The sequence below is a fragment of the Propithecus coquereli genome, unplaced genomic scaffold (assembly GCF_000956105.1).
Source record: "Propithecus coquereli isolate 6110/MARCELLA unplaced genomic scaffold, Pcoq_1.0 Scaffold167, whole genome shotgun sequence".
NCBI classification, from domain to species: Eukaryota; Metazoa; Chordata; class Mammalia; order Primates; family Indriidae; genus Propithecus; species Propithecus coquereli.
Window position 1 is genome coordinate 2,015,473 of NW_012141302.1, and position 18,421 is coordinate 2,033,893.

At 37.4% G+C, this 18,421-nt stretch overlaps 1 protein-coding gene across 1 annotated transcript in view; it reads left to right on the forward strand.

The window, feature by feature from the left end:
* Window positions 1-5,769: 5,769 nt before the first annotated feature.
* Window positions 5,770-18,421, forward strand: part of PGAP1 (post-GPI attachment to proteins 1) — a 125,253-nt gene continuing 112,601 nt past the window's right edge. The window contains 3 exon segments of the mRNA XM_012641638.1: window positions 5,770-5,916; window positions 11,820-11,973; window positions 16,023-16,198. Coding sequence (XP_012497092.1) covers window positions 5,770-5,916; window positions 11,820-11,973; window positions 16,023-16,198 — 477 coding nt within the window.

Below are 18,421 nucleotides of genomic sequence, written 5' to 3' on the forward strand. Positions count from 1 at the left end.
CTTGATAATAGTGTATTATACTTTTGAGGTGCTGTTAGATTCAATATGCTAGTATTTTGCTGAGGATTTTTGCATCTGTGTTCATCATGGATATTGGTCTATAGTTTTCTTTTTTTGTGTCCTTGTCTGTGTTTGGTATCAAGGTGATACTGGCATTGTAGAATAAGTTAGGGAGAATTCCCTCCACCTTGATTTTTTTTGGAACAGTTTCAGGAGGATTGGTATTAGGTCTTTGTATGTTTGGTAGAATTCAGCTGTGAATCCATCTGGTCCTGGGCTTTGTTTTGGGGGTAAGTTTTTATTACTGATTCAATTGCACTACTCATTATTGGTCTGCTCGGGATCTCTATTTCTTCCTAGTTCAATCTTGGGAAGTTGTATGTGTCTATGAATTTACCCATTTTCTCTAGGTTTTCTACTCTGTGAGTGTATAGTTGTTCATAGTTTTCTTTGATGATCTTTTGTATTTCTGTGGTATCAGTTATAAAGTCTCCTTTTTCATTTCTGATTTTGTTTATTTGGATCTTCTCTCTTCTTGATTAATCTAGCTAGTGGTTTATTAATTTTTTTTATCCTTTTGAAGAACCAACTTTTCATTTCATTCATCCTTTGTATTGGTTTTTTGGTCTCTATTTAATTTAGTTTTGTTCTGATCTTTCTTATCTCTTTTCTTCTGGTAACTTTGGGTTTGGTTTGTTCTTGTTTTTCTAGGTCCTTGCGGTATGATGTTAGATTGTTAATTTGTGCTCTTTCTACTGTTTGGAGGTAGGCATTTAATGCTATTATCTTCCCTCTTGGAAATGCTTTTGCTGTATCCCACAGGTTTCAGTATGTTGTGTTTTCACTTTCATTTGTTTCAAAATTTTTTAAATTTCTATCTTGTTGATCCAGTGATCATTCAGAAGCATGTTGTTTAATTTCCATGTATTTGTATAGTTTCTGAAGTTCCTCTTCATATTGATTTCTAGATTTATTCCACTGTTTTCTGAGAAGATACTTGATATGATCTTGATTTTAAAAAAATTTTAAAGACTTGTTTTGTGACCTAACATGGGTCTATCTTGAAGAATGTTGCATGTGCTGATGAAAAGAATGTACATTTTGTAATTGTTGGGCAGAATGGTCTGTAAATGTCTGTTAAATCCATTTGGCGTAAAATCCATTTTAAGTCCAATGTTTCTTTGCTGATTTTCTGCACCTTGATTTTTCCCTTAATATATCTTGGGGACTTCTCCATATTAGCCGACTGACATATTCCCCATTAGTTAACCAAATGTTCTTTACAGTTCTTTATAATGGAGAGTAATAAAAACCCTTCTTTCCTTATATTCCTCCACCTGGACTAAAACAACACCTTCCTGCCTATCTGGATTGAAAACATACGCTGTCCAGTCCAGCTGGACATTGATGCAAGATGTCTTCCTCAACAATTAGCTCTGAATATGTCCCATTTTATAAATGTTCAGTAGCTTCCAATTATCTATTGTATAAAACTCAAATTCCTTTGTCTGCCTTTGTCTATTATGGTTCTGGCTCCAGTTTACCCTCCTAGGCCTATTTACTCCTAACCTTTATTAATGGTCTTTGATATGTGAGGCCTGTTTCAAAAGGATCACCTAGACCAATGAGAGACTCACCACACCTCCTACTCCACCCCAAGCAAGATTCTGAATTAAACTGATGAGAGAGGCATTGTAATCAGTGGTGACTAGCTAAAAGGTTGGTTAGATTTAGAGTTGGGAGTGGCCATGAAAGAGCTGTGTACATCCTAAAGTCAGTGTGTGTCCTGACTTGTCAGCTTATTCTGAAGTCCTGAGATCCCTTTTATCTTAAAAAAAAAAAAAATCCCCTTTTTAACTTGAGATAGTTTGTGTTTCTTGCAACTAAGAGAACCTTAACTAGAATCCAGGCACTGAGGAGCCACTGAAGGATTTTATGTTGGAAAGTAGAATGATGGCTGAGAATAAAATCATGAGTTTAATAACATTTAAGGGATGGGTGGAAAAATAAGTCACATGGGATGGAGACTGAGAAGCCAGATGAATAAGAGGCAACCCAGTGGAAAACGGTGTTACAGAAGACAACAGGCAGTGTTTTAAGGAGGAAGTGGCAAATGTAGCAGGAAGATCAAGTAAGACTGAAAATTGTCAATTGGATTCACTAATTAGGTCAATGCTCACCTTTGCAAGAAAAGTTTTGGGAGGTCGGGATGGGGGCAAAAATTAAAATGTGCCGAGGCATGAATAGGTGGTGGGGAACTGGATGTAAGTATAGACCACATCTTTAGGAACCCTGACTGAGATGAGAAGGGCTACAGTTGAAAGCTACAGGGAAGATTTCTGAAAAAATGAATAAGACGTAAGCACATGCATATGCTTTGGGGAAGGGAGGATAGAATGGGAGAGATGGATAGAAACCTTAACTTGATAGAACTAATTTCCTGAAAAGAAAGTTAGGTGGGGGAATGGGAACTAAAACACAACTTCAGAGATTTGCTTTTGATATCCTCTAAGGATACCAAAGTACAATAATAATGTTTGCTACATGCCAGGCATTGTGCCAAGCACTGTAGCTGTATTTACCGAATTAAGACTGGATGGAGATAACAAACATGAGAATGAGGAACTGAAGCAACATGCGTGTGAAAATCAAAATTATCTCTGCAAGTATAAAGATAAAGTTATGTACTAATAATTTACTAAAAGAGGGAAGAGACATAGGGAGCTTAAAGAGTGGTAGTTTGAAGAATAGGAGAGGCAGTTGACCAGAAACATATTCAAGTATTTTTTTTTTTTTTTTTTTGAGACAGAGTCTCACTCTCTTGCCTGGGGCGAGTGCCGTGGTGTCAGCCTAGCTCACAGCAACCTCAAACTCCTGGGCTCAAGCAATCCTACTGTCTCAGCCTCCCGAGTAGCTGGGACCACAGGCACGCGCCACCATGCCCGGCTAATTTTTTCTACATATATTTTTAGCTGTCCAATTAATTTCTTTCCATTTTTTGGTAGAGACGGGGTCTCGCTCTTCCTCAGGTTGGTCTCGAACTCCTGAGCTCAGAACGATCCACCCGCCTCGGCCTCCCAGAGTGCTAGGATTACAGGCGTGAGCCACCGCGCCCGGCCTCATATGCAAGTATTTTTGAATGGCAACTCAAATGCTTGTGTCATTTTCTCCAGGAATACTCAGATATACTAGCGTCAGAGCTCAGAGCCAGGCTATATTTACCCAAGGCTGGAAGTTTGTAAGCAGAGTGGAATAGAAAGACAAGAGTTCAAGGAATTTGACAGCACTGACAAGAGTGGTTGAAGTGATGCTCAGTAGGTTTAGGTTAGACATAAAAAGTAGTAAAGCCAGAAGGGAATAAGGATGGATAGGAAAAGAGAAAGTAAAAAGGTAGGATAGAAAGATTACAAACATAAAGGATGCATCAACTCTCTATCTCACTCCTTTCTGAGTGGACAATGAAGGCAGCACGTTGCCACAACTCATGAAAGCCACCAGAAGACTAAGCTCTCATCTTCATGTTCAGGGATTTCTCCATGTAGCAGAGTCCTTAGGCAGGATAGATTCTTGCTACTGAAAGTGTAGTCCACTGACCAGCATCACTGCCATCACCTATGAGTTCATCAGAAATACAAAATCTTGGGCCCCATCCCAGAACTATTGAATCAGAATTTGCTTTTTAACAAAATCTCTAAGTGATTTGTATGCACATTAAGTTTAAGAAGCAGTAGGATAGATAGATGAGGGAGTGTGGATTCACCCTGGGTTTGTTTAATATTGTTCATAATATGCTAGGAGAAATAAGCAGACATTCTGTCTGTGATATTTTCAAGCACCCAGACTCAATATATTCCCCTTTTTATGGATAACCTAAATCCAACCCTAAATGATTACTAATCACTGCACTAACTGGTAATTCCACCCCACCCCAAACCCCAGGTTCTCTCTCTTTCATGGGCTCACCAATGTCACACCTTGCTGATCAAAATAGGTCTTTCTTGATATAATTCAGTTGTGTTGGTGTAACAAATTACAAATTTATGAATCCTACAAATTTTATTTAATTCTATTTGTAGCAATAGAATATAAAAGGCATAAAATTCCCAAGTAAACTCATCACCACATAAAAAAACTTCATATATGACACATCTCAAATATATATTAACAATTGCCCTCCTGATCAATATTACCCATAGCTTCCCTACCTGTTATCCTGGTCCTTCCAAATTTCTCTCTTCACAAAAAAGGAGCCTGCTTCTTCATTTCTTCATTTCTTTCTCTCCCCACCAACATTCCACACCCACTAGCTAGCTGTATTTGTTTAGACTTGCAACTGTTTCTGGGTAGGGTGAACAGAACATCTTGACTTTCAGGATTACTTCACCTCTCCTTCATGGTTTCTTAATCTGAACATCAGGGTGTTGTACAAGCTAAACTATAAACTTCCTTTTAGTTTTAAAATTGATTTTATATACCATAGCCAAATTTCCTATGCAGAGAAAATATACCGGAAAATCAGCCCAGGTGGAATGAAATTCATTCAGTGCCAAAAGCCATTCTAATGGAAATTCTGCAGTTAGCTACACACACACCCCATCTGCGATTGGGTCAGCTTTAAAGAGTGATACCGTGTCTTTCTCCTCACAACATTCTAGTGTTTAAAAGCTGCTACACACGTGATCATGGTTTTGAGCTCTTTGCACTCCCGCCTTTGTGCTAAACCGCAATTCTCCAAGAGGAATTAAGTCACTTGAGAGTCCGAGCTGAAGCTTGACGAAATTGCCTAAAAATTGACGTTAGTATAAAACCAATTCCCCAAGAGCCGGAGGTTCTGGGGCGCAAGGCAAGTCCGCGTCCAACTGATCACGAAGATACCTGCTGGGGACGTCAGTGCTAATGGACATTTGGGTTCCGTTTTTTCATAACTAACGATGCCTTTTGTGACCCAGGTTTTCATCTTATACCAAGAGCAGAATTTCATCGGCCTGTTGTTTTTTAATGAGTGGATGCTTTTAAGCTTCTGTTACCTACTGGGCCCAAACTGGCAGTCAAAGGGGGGAAAAGCCATTTGTTCCCTCCTCAAGCTAACTGGTCCACAGAGCTGTGAATGTGCTCTATTACCGCTGGGAGAACCGAAATTGCGGAGGCCTGAGGCGTTTCAAAATTGAACGGGAAGGGTTTTTAGACTGCTGCAGGGAGAGGTGTTTGCGATGTGACAGCTGATGACCCCTGGCCTTTGAAGTCCCTCCTTCCCTCGCCAGGTCCGCTCTCCATCCTCAATCGCCTCTCGGCTCTATCCTCCTCCGCAGATAAACCCATCTGACACCCACCTCCAGTCCTTCCTCCCTTTTCGACTCCAGTGCTCCCGCGTTCCACCCATCCCCCTCTCGATTCCTACTCCCTCTCCTCTTCTTTCCCTCCCGCCTGCCACTGCTCGCCCTTCCCTCCCTCTTTTCCCTCTCCTCGCCTCCTCCCCTTTTTCCTCCCTCACCCTCCAGCCCAGCCCACTCTGCTTTCTCCCTCTTTCTCTTTCCCCTCAGATTCGCGCTCACGCTGCAAACGCCGCCTCTTGCCTCGGCTCTGGGAGAAGCCAGGCGGGAGGCCCCCGGGTCAGCTGCGCGCAGGCGCACTTCGCGGCGGGCGCGCGGGCAGGCCGGGCGTCCACGCAGGCGCGCGCTGCTCGGGCTCGTCTCCGGCGCGGGCGGCCGGACGCTCTCCGGCTCTCTCAGTCTGGGCTTGGGGCCCCGCTGCAGAGGCGGCGGTGGCACCATGTTTCTTCACTCAGTCAACCTTGGGAACCTGGCGTTTTATGTCTTCATGGTCTTTATGGCCACCCTGGGACTATGGGATGTCTTTTTCGGCTTTGAGGAGAACAAGTGCAGTATGAGCTACATGTTTGAGTACCCGGAGTATCAGGTAAGATTCCACCCTCTTCCTCAACTGGGCGCTCCGAGACTCTGGCCCCTGGTGCCTGGTCCTTCTGCGGGTTCGCCGTGCCTTGGCTCTCCGCGCCTCTCCGGCCCCCATCTCATTCTCGCATGTGTTTTCTCCGCCCTGGGAGACTCTGCAGCCCCCTACTCCTTCCCCCCCACCTGCCTTGTGTCCTCTCTTCACGGTGGGGTGTTCGATAGATGGTTTCCCAAGCATCCTGCCCGGCCCCAAATCCCGAACACAGGCTCTTCTGCCTGGACGGGCCCAGCCCCGCTCATCCCGAGGGGCAGCCTCTACCCTTCTCCCTAAACCCACACCTCATCCTTCTGGCGTTCTTGCCTTAACAGGTGCCCCTGGACCCTCCTTTGCCTCCCACGCGTCTAAATTCTTCCCCTCGTGCGCAGTGATTTGCTAGTCAGATTTCGCATTTCTGGAAGGGAACTGAGCGTCTGTTGAGTGTGTATCGGCTAGATAGTTCCAAAGGCTGTTTAGAGACACCAGGGTTTTACCTCTGGACGAAAGGGTAGCCTGCTGAGTAATTAAACTGAAAAGTGTTTAGCTCCCCTCCTGCAAAGATTTTGTGGATCCTCCTGTTTTGTAGGTTATGGGGCGTGCGTGTGTGTGCATACCTGTGTTTATGCATATCGCCTAGCAGCGGGGCTTTTTACCAGTTGCATTTAAAATCTATTTCATGGTGCTATTTTCCTTTGCTCACTGTGTTTGGAATTTGAGAGAGACTTGGCCCTTCTCTCTCTCCACCCCCACCTCTTCCATTCCATTTTGAATGTTTTCAATCAATTGCTTCGTTGATTCGACATAGTAGAATCTAGAATTTCATTCATGACCAGCTGTAAAAAGAGGTGGTGACAAATTACACAACTATCCAAAGAAATTTCTTCCAAATGAGTCTTTCATTTCTAAATGCATCTCTTGATTATGGAATACCTGTTATAATGATAACTCTCTTCCAAAAAATGTATACGTATTGTATAATACATATTGATAAAATACATTTTTAGGATGCTTTTTAACACCATAGCAGATTTTTTTTTCTTTAGGATGAAGGATGTAAGTCGGGGTTGCTTCTATATACAAGTCATTATGGAGGGAGTATATTATTTGATTAAGCTGTTATAATTTAGATCTTAAAACTACTTAAGGTTTAAATTGCTGAAGAGCATCCTTTCCCATGGGCAAGATTCTAGTCAATTAAGATTTCATTTGAGATCCTTACCTTGGTTTTGCATCAGTGGATAAGAGAGGGGAAACATTTGATTACTGGTGCTATTGAAGGAGAAGATTTTAACATGTTACTGTTGTCTCTGTTCATTTTTAAGCAAATATGCTGGGATATGTCAGTTTATGTTTCTCAGAGGCTATATAGTTAAACGTGGGCTTTTAGTTTAGTTTTTTTAAACTGAAAATAGAGCTATTATAATCCACCTTTCATTTTTTATGGTTTAATAACTAGGAAACTCCCAATAGATTGAAGTAGGTCACTTTAGGTTTTTTTGTACTGCATTGAAGAGTTTAGTTCAGATAAAATCATTTTGTAGCAATACAGTACGAATTCCCAGTTATTTTTAGTTTGCCCAAAATTATTGAAGCTATTTTAATATCTGCAGTAGTAGAAATTGTTTTCCTTGGTGTTGAGAACAAAGCATATGGACCTCACAGATGCATTTCCTGCCTCATAAAATTGACTGGAAAGACAGAAAATTAGTGTTGCTGATGCAAAAGAGCTATTTAGGGGTTTGTTGTTCAGTAGTCTGTATTTAGTTATTTTGGTTTAATTTGCTTTTGGGGGGGGTTATACTTCTGTTAATAATTTGTTAGTACAGTAATAATTACAGTGGCAGAATTTTTGATCCACAATTTTAGCAGATTTTATTTTTATTATGTAAAAGACTATTAATTTATGACAGTATTTGTATTTGATTCTTAGTCTTTTTATTTTGCACTCCGGTGACGTGATGTTATTTTACAAGTACAATTAAAACCTGCCTATAGAAATAAGTCATTTTAAATATACTGAGGTTTCTAGTTAAATGAGGTAATTCTGTTAAGAACCAAATGGTTTTTTAAATAAAAATGTTCTAAAGATATTATTATCTATTGCTTACTTTTAATTATATTTATAGTGAGCTCTTTAATTGTTCACAGGTTGATATCCAGCATGTGGGATGTCTTAGTCATTGGGTTTCCTTCTCTTTCTTGATGCCTTTCTTTTTTACTGCTCATTTGTATGTTCTTTAGCCAGCCAGCAGAGAAAATGGAAAGGTAGTTGAAATACATTCAGTTTTATTCTCCATTTTTTTAAAAATGTAGGGCAGAAATTTGAAACTCTTTGCAAAAATGAAGCTTTGAATTTAAAATTGTTTGATTAGCTGTATTCATATTCTGCCTCTGGTTTTCCTAGATTCACTTATTCAGAGTTAATTGAACATCTCACGAACATATTGCAAGCCTACTAGGCAAAATACACTATATCCTATAAAGTTTCTTGCCTTATTATGACACCAAGGCAAAACTTTTATTTGACAACAAACAGTTTTAGGCAAATTGTAGAATTTGAGAAGAAACATCTGAGTTGTTTTCTCTCATAACAGTAATTTGTTTTGCTATGGCTGTCTTCATATGTGTGACCTAATGATTGCTCTTTGAAAGGAAATATTGACATTGAAAATATGAATCATATATTTTTTAAGTGCGATGTTTATTTAGCAAGTCATTTATTGAATAACTACTCTGTGCCAGATATATCTAGATACTTGGTATAGGTGAGAGGGAATTAGAGATAAATCAGACTTTGTGTCCTTAATTTGTCTTTATAATACAATGGGGAAAAGAGGAATGTAATGTATAATTACAATATAATGTACTAAGTGTTATAATTTCACTATAAGAGTATGTACAAGGTTCTTCACAGAAGAGGAAGCATCTGAGTTTGTCTTGGATATTAAAATGCTTTAGACAAGACTTAGTGAATTGGGCCAAGGAGGGTGTGTAATTCATAAGGTACAGAAACAAGAAAATTGCAGGCATATGTGAAGGTGAGAAGGCACCAGGACACACTGCGTGAGAAGTATTTATAACGTATTACCATTTATGTAAAAAGGAAAAAATAATCTATAAACTTATTTGCTTGTGTATATGTAAAATATTTCTGGAAGCACACATAAGCTAATAACATTGGTTGCCTTCTTGGGTAGGGGAACTGGATGGTTAAAAGACCAGGGGTAGGAGAGATCTTTTTCAATGTGTATCCTTTTGAATCTTGAATTTTTCAACATATTAAAAGCAAATTTTAAAACATGGCATGTGTAAGTTAAAAGAAAGTAGGTAAGAATAATTAGAGCCAGATTTTAAAGGACAGCTCTCTCTCAAGACTTTGTTATCAATACATGCAGTGAGGAAACACATACAGTGTGTATTTTTGCAGGGTATTTTTTGACAACAAATGGACTATAGATTGTAGCAGGGAGAGATACTAGTCTGAAAGATTCAGTTGTTTCTAGGGTTTTTTTTTTAATTAAACTGGAATTCCTAGGACTATTCTTATAGGTGGGATGAGAGCTCTTTGTAAGAACTTCAAAACTGTCTGCATTTATCTTGATCAAAATCTTTTTTTTTCTTTTTGGTTAGTTATAGAGATCAAACTTTTTTTTAGTTTTAATTCATAATTATATATCATAAAGATTTTAGTTTCTTAACTCAGTATTTTTCTAGCACTTGGGAGTTTGTTAGCATTTTTGTCTTTTCAAAGGGGTTTAGGTTAGCAATAAGAAGGGCCTCTTTTAAGGCAGAATTGAGGAAGAACAGACAGCAGAGGCAGGATTGTGGAGATAATACTTAAGTGTAAAAAGTAATTGATCTTAATATGGAATGGGGCTTTCCTCATTTAAAATAAACTATATAAAATAATCAATTTATATTAGAGTCCTGTTGCTTATAAATATTTTCTTTTTAAACCCTTGACCCTATTCTGTTGTCTCATCAAAATCCTTTTTGTATGCCTGCACTTTTTCTATCAGTCTGGTCAATTAGCTTTCCTGTGTCTTCCTGCCACTGACTTCCAACTTGAACTCTGTCTGGAAAGGCAGTTTTGCCATTTGCCTATACTCCTTCCTTTCTTGCCCCCCCCTTTCTTTTGTGCCACCTCTTTTTTCCATCTCTATACTTTTTTTCCATCTCTATACTTTTTTTCCATCTCTATACTTTTTTTCCATCTGTATACATTCATATTTTTAAAAATGTTCTTTTTCACTGCAAAAATTGCTTTCAGAATAGTATTTTATGAAATATATCAAGTATTTTTTTGCTTGCTTTTCTGTCTCCAGAGAATCAAATATTTATTTTTAGAAATATTTGATAGTTTCCTATTCTTCTGAGTTAATTTTCAACTAGTTCAAACTTTGTTTAGCGACTGTACTAAAAAGACTAATGATCTAATATGCATGTATTATTATATCAAATGGTATTCTAAATTGGGAGGAATTAAGAAACTGTTTCTTTGGTCTCTTACATTTTCTTTTTGCTTAATTTGTACCTAAAGAGATAAACTATTGTGTCATTTTCATTTTTTATTGTATACTGTGCATAATCAATATTGGGACTAATTTGGGTTGAAGGACACATATGCATATAAAGCAAATAGTGAGGTTAGTATTTCTGTATTTTGAATATTTGAGGAAATAACTGAAGTTGCTGGTATTTTAAGCAATAAGTTCACAGTCTCTACAGATGTTTCCATGGTATTATTGGCACAAATTGTTTATGGTAATATGCTCAAAGGAATATTCAGGAAAGTGCATGAATGATCAGAATTCTGTTGTTTTTAGAACAATGAAGTTTTTCAGTAGTCATTAACAACATTTACTGTTTTTAAATCTCATTCAGTAGTTAAAATTTTTTATCAAGCACATACTACATGTACAGCACTACTAAATCATTAATCTATTGATATCTACTTAAATGAGTAACAGTACTATCCAACGTAATTGGTTTCATTTTATATGGTTTCTACCCTTTGGAAAAAAAGAAGGAACAGAAGAGCTTATACTTTACTACCTCTTTTAGAAATGCCTACCTTTTGGGGATGACATTAAGACCTAATTTATATTATGTTGAAAAAATTTATGTGAACTACTGGCTCATTTCGTATACAATAACATGAATTGCAGAGTAGTCTAAGGCATACTGACAAACCATGCACCTGGTCTATGAAAACTGAAACAGATGCTAATTCACTGGAATGTTTATGGCAAGAAGAGTGTACGTGTCTTGACCAAGACATGGCTATAAGGTTCAGATTAATTTGTTAAGCATATTGTAGGTCAAAACATATGAAGTTGAGAGGTCAGAAAGCTACATTATAAAACAAACTTACTTTCCTTTGAAGATGTAACAGCTGGAATATATGGTTGGGCCTGCATAAAAGGAGAGACATTACAAAACAGTTAAAAATGGCAAAAAAAGAATTGATTGGATGATGGAAGCTTTTATAATTTATAACTATAACGCATACCGATACTAAATTAAATGCATTTCCAATTATGTCAACATGTAACTTCCTGACAATATGCCAGTGCTTTTTTGCCTTATTAGTGGCTATTTTGAGTAATTTGTATTTGTTAGAATTTCAAGTAGTTTCCTTTTATGCTTTCCTGAAGACCGCATGGTTCAAAATTCACATAATTGAAGACTAATTCTCTATATGAATAAACTACAAGTAGAACTTGTTTTGTGTATTAAGTGGTTTTAACATCAGTAGTATTTTTATATTGTACTATTTCAAATTTGCGTAATTAAGAATTACATACAATGAGGCTGAATTGTATTAATAAGACTGATTAAAATGAAACTGCATTTTTATTTTTTTGATGTAGAAAATAGAACTTCCAAAGAAACTGGCAAAACGCTATCCAGCATATGAGTTATATCTTTATGGAGAAGGATCGTATGCTGAAGAACACAAAATTCTCCCTTTGACAGGTATTCCAGTTCTCTTTCTTCCTGGTAATGCTGGAAGTTATAAGCAAGGTAAGTTTTGGAAGTAAATTTTGAAAGCTGTCAAGAATTTGATCATATACATACTTAGTGAATCAAATGAAGTGCATGAAATGCACACTCTTGTGTTAAGTACTGTGCTAGGCTTACTGGGAGACCCAAATTTATGACATTTTTTCTGAGAGAGAATACATGTGAGAAGTATTTAGAAAAGAAGAGTTGAAGACCACTTTGCAAAGAGTGAGAAGGAGAAAAAGAATAAGTTGGATTGGAGTGGGATAGTAAGTGGTGTAGGTGTTCAGGAATCAACCGAGGAAGCAAGTGTTTATGTTGGAAATGGAGGGTACAGAGAACAGAACCTGAAGCATTGATTAGGTTTATGTTATGCTGAACAAGAAGGGAGATTGGATTGTTTCTTTTGGAGTTATTTAAGTTAGATTTAGAAGTACTGGGGGAAACACAGAAACATGAGGGTAGGGAAATTGTACAGATGGCAACTTGATGTTGGCTTAGTGATATATTAATAGCAGTTATTTCTGGCATAACAACCAAGTAATCTAAAAGTAATTTTGTTTTCAACTGAAATCTGCTTAGTTATTAAATGGACTAGAATTGTTATATCATGAAAGTAGAATTGTTTCAATGTGTATGATTACGTGTTTATTCATCTAGCAAATATTTATGGGGTACCTACCATGGGCCAGGCAATATTCCAGGTATTAGGGATCCAAAGCAGACCAAGACAGATAAAATTCCACCCTCATCAAACTTAAATTCTTATTGGGAAGACAACCATCAAACAAATAGTAATGTTAAAAGCTAGAAAGAAAAATAAAACAGAGTGAGGGGATAAAGGATAAACAGAGTCAGGAAGTAGTCAGGAAAGGCCACTGTGAAGAGAACATTTGAGGAGAGGGTTGAATGTAGCAAGGGATTGCATGTGACTGTTGGGGAAAGGCCCTGAGTCAGTAACATGCTTGATGCCTTTAGGGTCACTATGACTAGAGAAAGTGAAAAGAGATGAGAATGAAAGAGTAGCCTTATGTTATATAAGCTGTAGAAAAGACTTTGAAATGAATTTTGATTGAGGTATGATGGGAAAATTTTGGATAAGAAATGATATAATCTGATTTTTTGTTAATTGTTATATTTGAATTTAACACACATATAGAGAAATACGTAGATATGGATATTCATTTAAAAGTTATTATAAAGTGAACACCCATGGAACCAAAACCCAGGTCAAGAAGTAGAAGATTGCCAGCATCCCGGAACCCCTTTATGTGCCCCTTCATGATTAAAACTCCTTCCCTTATTTCTGGACATAATCACTATCCTTTTAGGTGGTAGTTTCCTTAACTTTCTTTATAGTTTTAGTACAAAAGTGTGCATCTCTGTACAGTCTGTTTATTTGGGGCTGTTTTTAAACTTTGTAATATAAATAGTCATTCAATATGTTTTATTTTGTGTGTGGCTTCTTCCACTCAGCATTGTCTTTAAAATTCATCCAGGTTGTTATGGGAGCTATGGTTCATTCATTTTCCTTACTCCGTATTATTCTGTTGTATGACTGTACCATAGTCTGTCTATTCTGTCTTTGGACATTTGAGTTGTTTACATGTATTGACAATTACAAATAGTGAATCTTCTTCTCTATGTATCTTGGAGCACATAAGCCCATGTTTTTATGAAATATATATCTCAGAGTGTAATTCCATGTCACAGGTTATATGTATCCTTTTATCTTTACTGATTGTGCTAATTTATATTCCCACAAGCGATACATTATACTTGCCTTTGCTCCACATCCTTGACAACATTGGAATTGTCAGATTTAAAAATGTTAACCAGTCTGGTTAAGTGTGATTTACTTTTAAAAAATGATCGCTCTGCCTTTGCTGTGGAAAAAAATATGTTATAAAAGGGCAAGAGTGGAAGCAGGAAAGGTACCAAACATCAATAGTCATCAGAGAAATACAAATCAAAATTAGATACCAGGAGGAGGGAAGGGGCAAAAACCTACCTAATGGGTACAATGAACACAATTTGGGTGATGAGCACATTTATACCCATGACTCAAGCATTACAGAAGCGATCCATGTAACCAAATATATTTTTGTACCCCCTTAATACTTTGAAATTAAAAAAAGTGATTTCAGGAAAAAAATTAGATATCACTTCATACCTATTAGGATAGCTACAATAAAAAAGACAGATAACAAGTATTGGTGAACATGTGGAGAAATTGGAAATGTCATACATTGCTGGTGGGAATATAAAATGGCACAGCCACTTTGGAAAACAGTTTGGCAGTTCTTCAGAACATTAAATATAGAGCTACGATGTGGCCCAACAATTTCACTCCTAGGTATCTACCCAAGAAAAATAAACATACGCCCACATAAAAACTGGTATATAAATGTTCATAGCAGCACTATTCATAATAACCAAAAGTAGAAACAATCTAAATGTTCATCAACTGATAAATGGATGAATAAAATATGACATCCATACAATGGAACATTGTTCAGTAATGAAGAGGAATGACTTACTGATACATGCTACAATGTGGATGAACTTTGAAAACATTATGAAGAGTGATAGAAGCCAGTCACAAAAGAACACACATGTTATATGATCCTATTTATGTATGAGTTGTCTAGAAAAGGGAAATCCATAGAGACAAAGTAGATTAGTGCTTGCCACGGGTTGGGAGGAGTGGGGACATGGGGAGTGACTGCTGATGGACACAGGATTTTGTTTTTGAGGTGATTAAAAAAATGTCCAACATTTTTCGGAGATGGTTGTACAATATATACCAGATATGGTGAATATACTAAAAACCATTGAATTGTACACTTTACAAAGTGAGTTATACAATATGTGAATTATAGTGTGTGTATAGTATACGTTTTTAGAAAATGGAATGGCAAACAGAGGTATTTTGTTTGCTAAACTATACGCCTCAATTTTTATGCCACTTAATGTAATTAATTCATAATAAATTTTGTTAAAGGGTTTGCAAAACAATAATGAGAAAAAAAGTGGAAACGGGGAGACCACTTAGGAAACTGTAGAGTAATTCAGGCAAGAGATGATGGTGTTTGGATAAAGAAGGTAGTGGTAGAAATGATGAGAAGCTTTGACTGGGGATATATTGGGAAGGTAGAGCAAGGCAGAACTTGCTGATGTATTGGATGTCATGTGTAAGAGAAAGAGACAAATTAAGCATCAGTATTTAAACCAAGTGATGGGCCGGGCGCGGTGGCTCACGCCTGTAATCCTAGTTCTCTGGGAGGCCAAGGCGGGCAGATTGTTTCGAAACCAGCCTGAGCAAGAGTGAGACCCCGTCTCTACTAAAAATAGAAAGAAATTAATCGGACAACTAAAAATATATAGAAAAAATTAGCCGGGCATGGTGGCACATGCCTGTAGTCCCAGCTACTCAGGAGGCTGAGGGGGGCAGAAGGATCGCCTGAGCCCAGGAGTGTGAGGTTGCTGTGAGCTAGCCTGATGCCATAGCACTCACTCTAGCCCGGGCAAAAGAGTGTATTTTACACTCTTTTAAAATTTAGTATTTTAAAATTTAAATTTAAAATGTATTTTAAAATTTAGTATTTTAGTGTATTTTGAGACACTCTGTCTCAAAAAAAAAACCAAAAAAACAAACAAAAAAAAAACACCAAGTGATGAGCAGACATTTCTTATAGGAACCTTCTCATTCTTAAAATCCTCAATAAATGTCACAAAATTTCTATTTCTCATTCTTCAAAGAATCCTTCCCTTCTCTTTTAGCTAGTGTCACCCCTACTGAAAGGAAAGCAGGTAGAGAATAAGGGACCTGTTCACTTTTTATTTATTTAATTTTAAAAATATTTATGGCACACTTACTACGTTTAAGGCATACAGTTGCTAGGTTGGTTTGTTCTTCTAAATTGGTACTGTTAGTGGATTTCATCCTGAAATAGGTGGTTTATATTCATGATGTGGGATCAAGTTATTTTTTAAGAAACTTTGAAGAAAGACTGGATGAAACTTCTAAAAATTTTGTTTAATTTGTACTTCACTCTTTTCCTCTGTAGTTCGTTCTATTGGCTCTATTGCTCTTAGAAAAGCAGAAGACATTGACTTCAAGTACCACTTTGACTTCTTTAGTGTGAACTTCAATGAGGAACTAGTGGCACTATATGGTGGAAGTCTTCAGAAGCAGACCAAGTTTGTACATGAATGCATTAAGACAATTCTCAAACTCTACAAGGTAAGAGATAAGCATGCAAATTAATTGTGGTACAACCTATAAGCATCTTTTCTTCAATATATATGTTTTGTTTTTTTTTTTTTTTTGAGACAAAGTCTCACTCTGTTGCCCGGGCTAGAGTGCCGTGGCATCAGCCTAGCTTACAGCAACCTCAAACTCCTGGGCTTAAGCGATCCTTCTGCCTCAGCCTCCTGAGTAGCTGGGACTACAGGCATGTGCCACCATGCCCAGCTAATTTTTCTATTTTTTAGAAGGGATGGGGTCTCGCTCTTGCTCAGGCTGGTCTTGAACTCCTGAGCTCAAACGATCCACCTGCCTTGGCCTCCTAGAGTGCTAGGATTACATACGTGAGCCACTGTGCCCAGCCTAATATATTTTAAATAATATATTTGTTTATATGGAAGTTGAAGCAAAGATGGCACAAAGTTCTTTTTTTTTTTTTTTTTTGTTAGAGTCTGTTGTCTTGAACTCAGTGGTGGTTTTGAAGTTTAAGTTGAATTTTCAAGAAACCTTTCTTGTGGTGAATTCAGGGGAAATTTTTTTTAACTATATATATAAATTAGGAGTGCAGTTCATTTACTAAAAACTATTGTGCAGATTTTTGCTTTTAGACATGAGTAAGTAACTAGCACTAGAGTAGGCCACCTGCATATGTAAACAACTGTAAAACTGGTCAAGATATCTGAAGCACATGTTCTGAGATGTTGGACAACCAAGCAGCAAAGGACCATGATCCCTGGGAGAAGTAAGCTCCATGACTGCCCTGGATTTCTACCTGGAAGCATTTTCTAGACCATGAGGCAAGTAGATAGAGATCAAGCAGAGCGCATCAATGTCACTCATCTGAAGAAGGCAGAGAATTTGAATTTGGGGTTACTGAAGTGGGCTAGGTGGGACAGGATATGAGAAAGAAGAAAATGAGGCAGAGAAGGAGCTCTAAAAATTTTCATTTTTTAATCTTTGGATGCAATGCTGTATATACAGAGGGCAAGAAGCTATAAGACAGTGGCATACCAAGGAGGAAGTGGTGGGATATGTTCACCTCAGGTGTAAGAAATAAGAGAAAATATATGTTTTAGAGAAATTTAAAAGAGCAGTAAAACAGACTAAAAATCATTCTGTGCCAGTAATTCTGAACAATGTCAGAGATAAAATACAGCTACCTACTGGGGTGAACCAATTCCTCCCTTGGCATGCTGCTATACAAATCCTAGAGAAAACAGCTGGTGGGGAATTGTAAGCTGAATTGAGATTTCAGAGGCCATGTGGTGCTGGGAAACAGATGTTATGACTAGGTAGAGTAGAAGGACCTATCTGACCCCAGTAGGCATTTCAATTGAGACGTCAGAAAGGACACAATTTAGGAATAGGATGCTGTATCCTCAAAGTAAGAGGTACTTTAGTTTCCGTCTTAACAATGCTTAAATATAAGCCTCAAAAATATCAAACGAAGTTAAGGATTTAAAGTAAAAGATGCCCATAACAAAGGAACAAATGGGGCATCTCAACAGAGACATGAAACTATAAACAAAACAAAAAGGAAAATCTAGAGCTGAAATAATACATATCAGAAATCAAAAATTCATTAGATGGGCTTAAACCAGATTGAACACTACAGAAAAAGAGATCACTGGGTTTGAAGACAAGACGATAAACACTATCCAAACTGAAACATAGATGATAGAATGAAAATAACAGTACTTCAGTAACCTGTGGGACAGTCTAATACATGTATAATTGGAATCTCAGAAGAAAGGAAAGAGAAATAAGGGAGCAAAACATATTTAAAGAATTAATGGCCCCAAATTTTCCAATTTTGATTAGAAAATTTCAACCCACAGATCCAAGAAGGTCAATGAAAGTGAAGCAGGAGAAACACAAAAATAATCGTAGTCAAATTGCTGAAAACCAAAGTAAAGAGTAAATCCTAAAAATAGAGAAAAACCATTTACTTACAGAAAAAATAGTAAAATTACCACTGATTTCTCATTAGAAATAATGGAAACCGAAAACTATAGAATAACATCTTAAAGGTCTTGGGTTGGGAGGAGGGGGATTCTCAACCTAAAATTGTATATCCAGCAAAAGTGTCCTTTAAAAATGAGGGCAAAATAAACATATTGTCAGAGTGAAAAAAAAAAAAAAACACCTCTGGTAGTTTTGTCACCAGTAGAAGGAAATAGGAAAATAGAAAATTACTATCAGGGGAACAGCATAGTAATC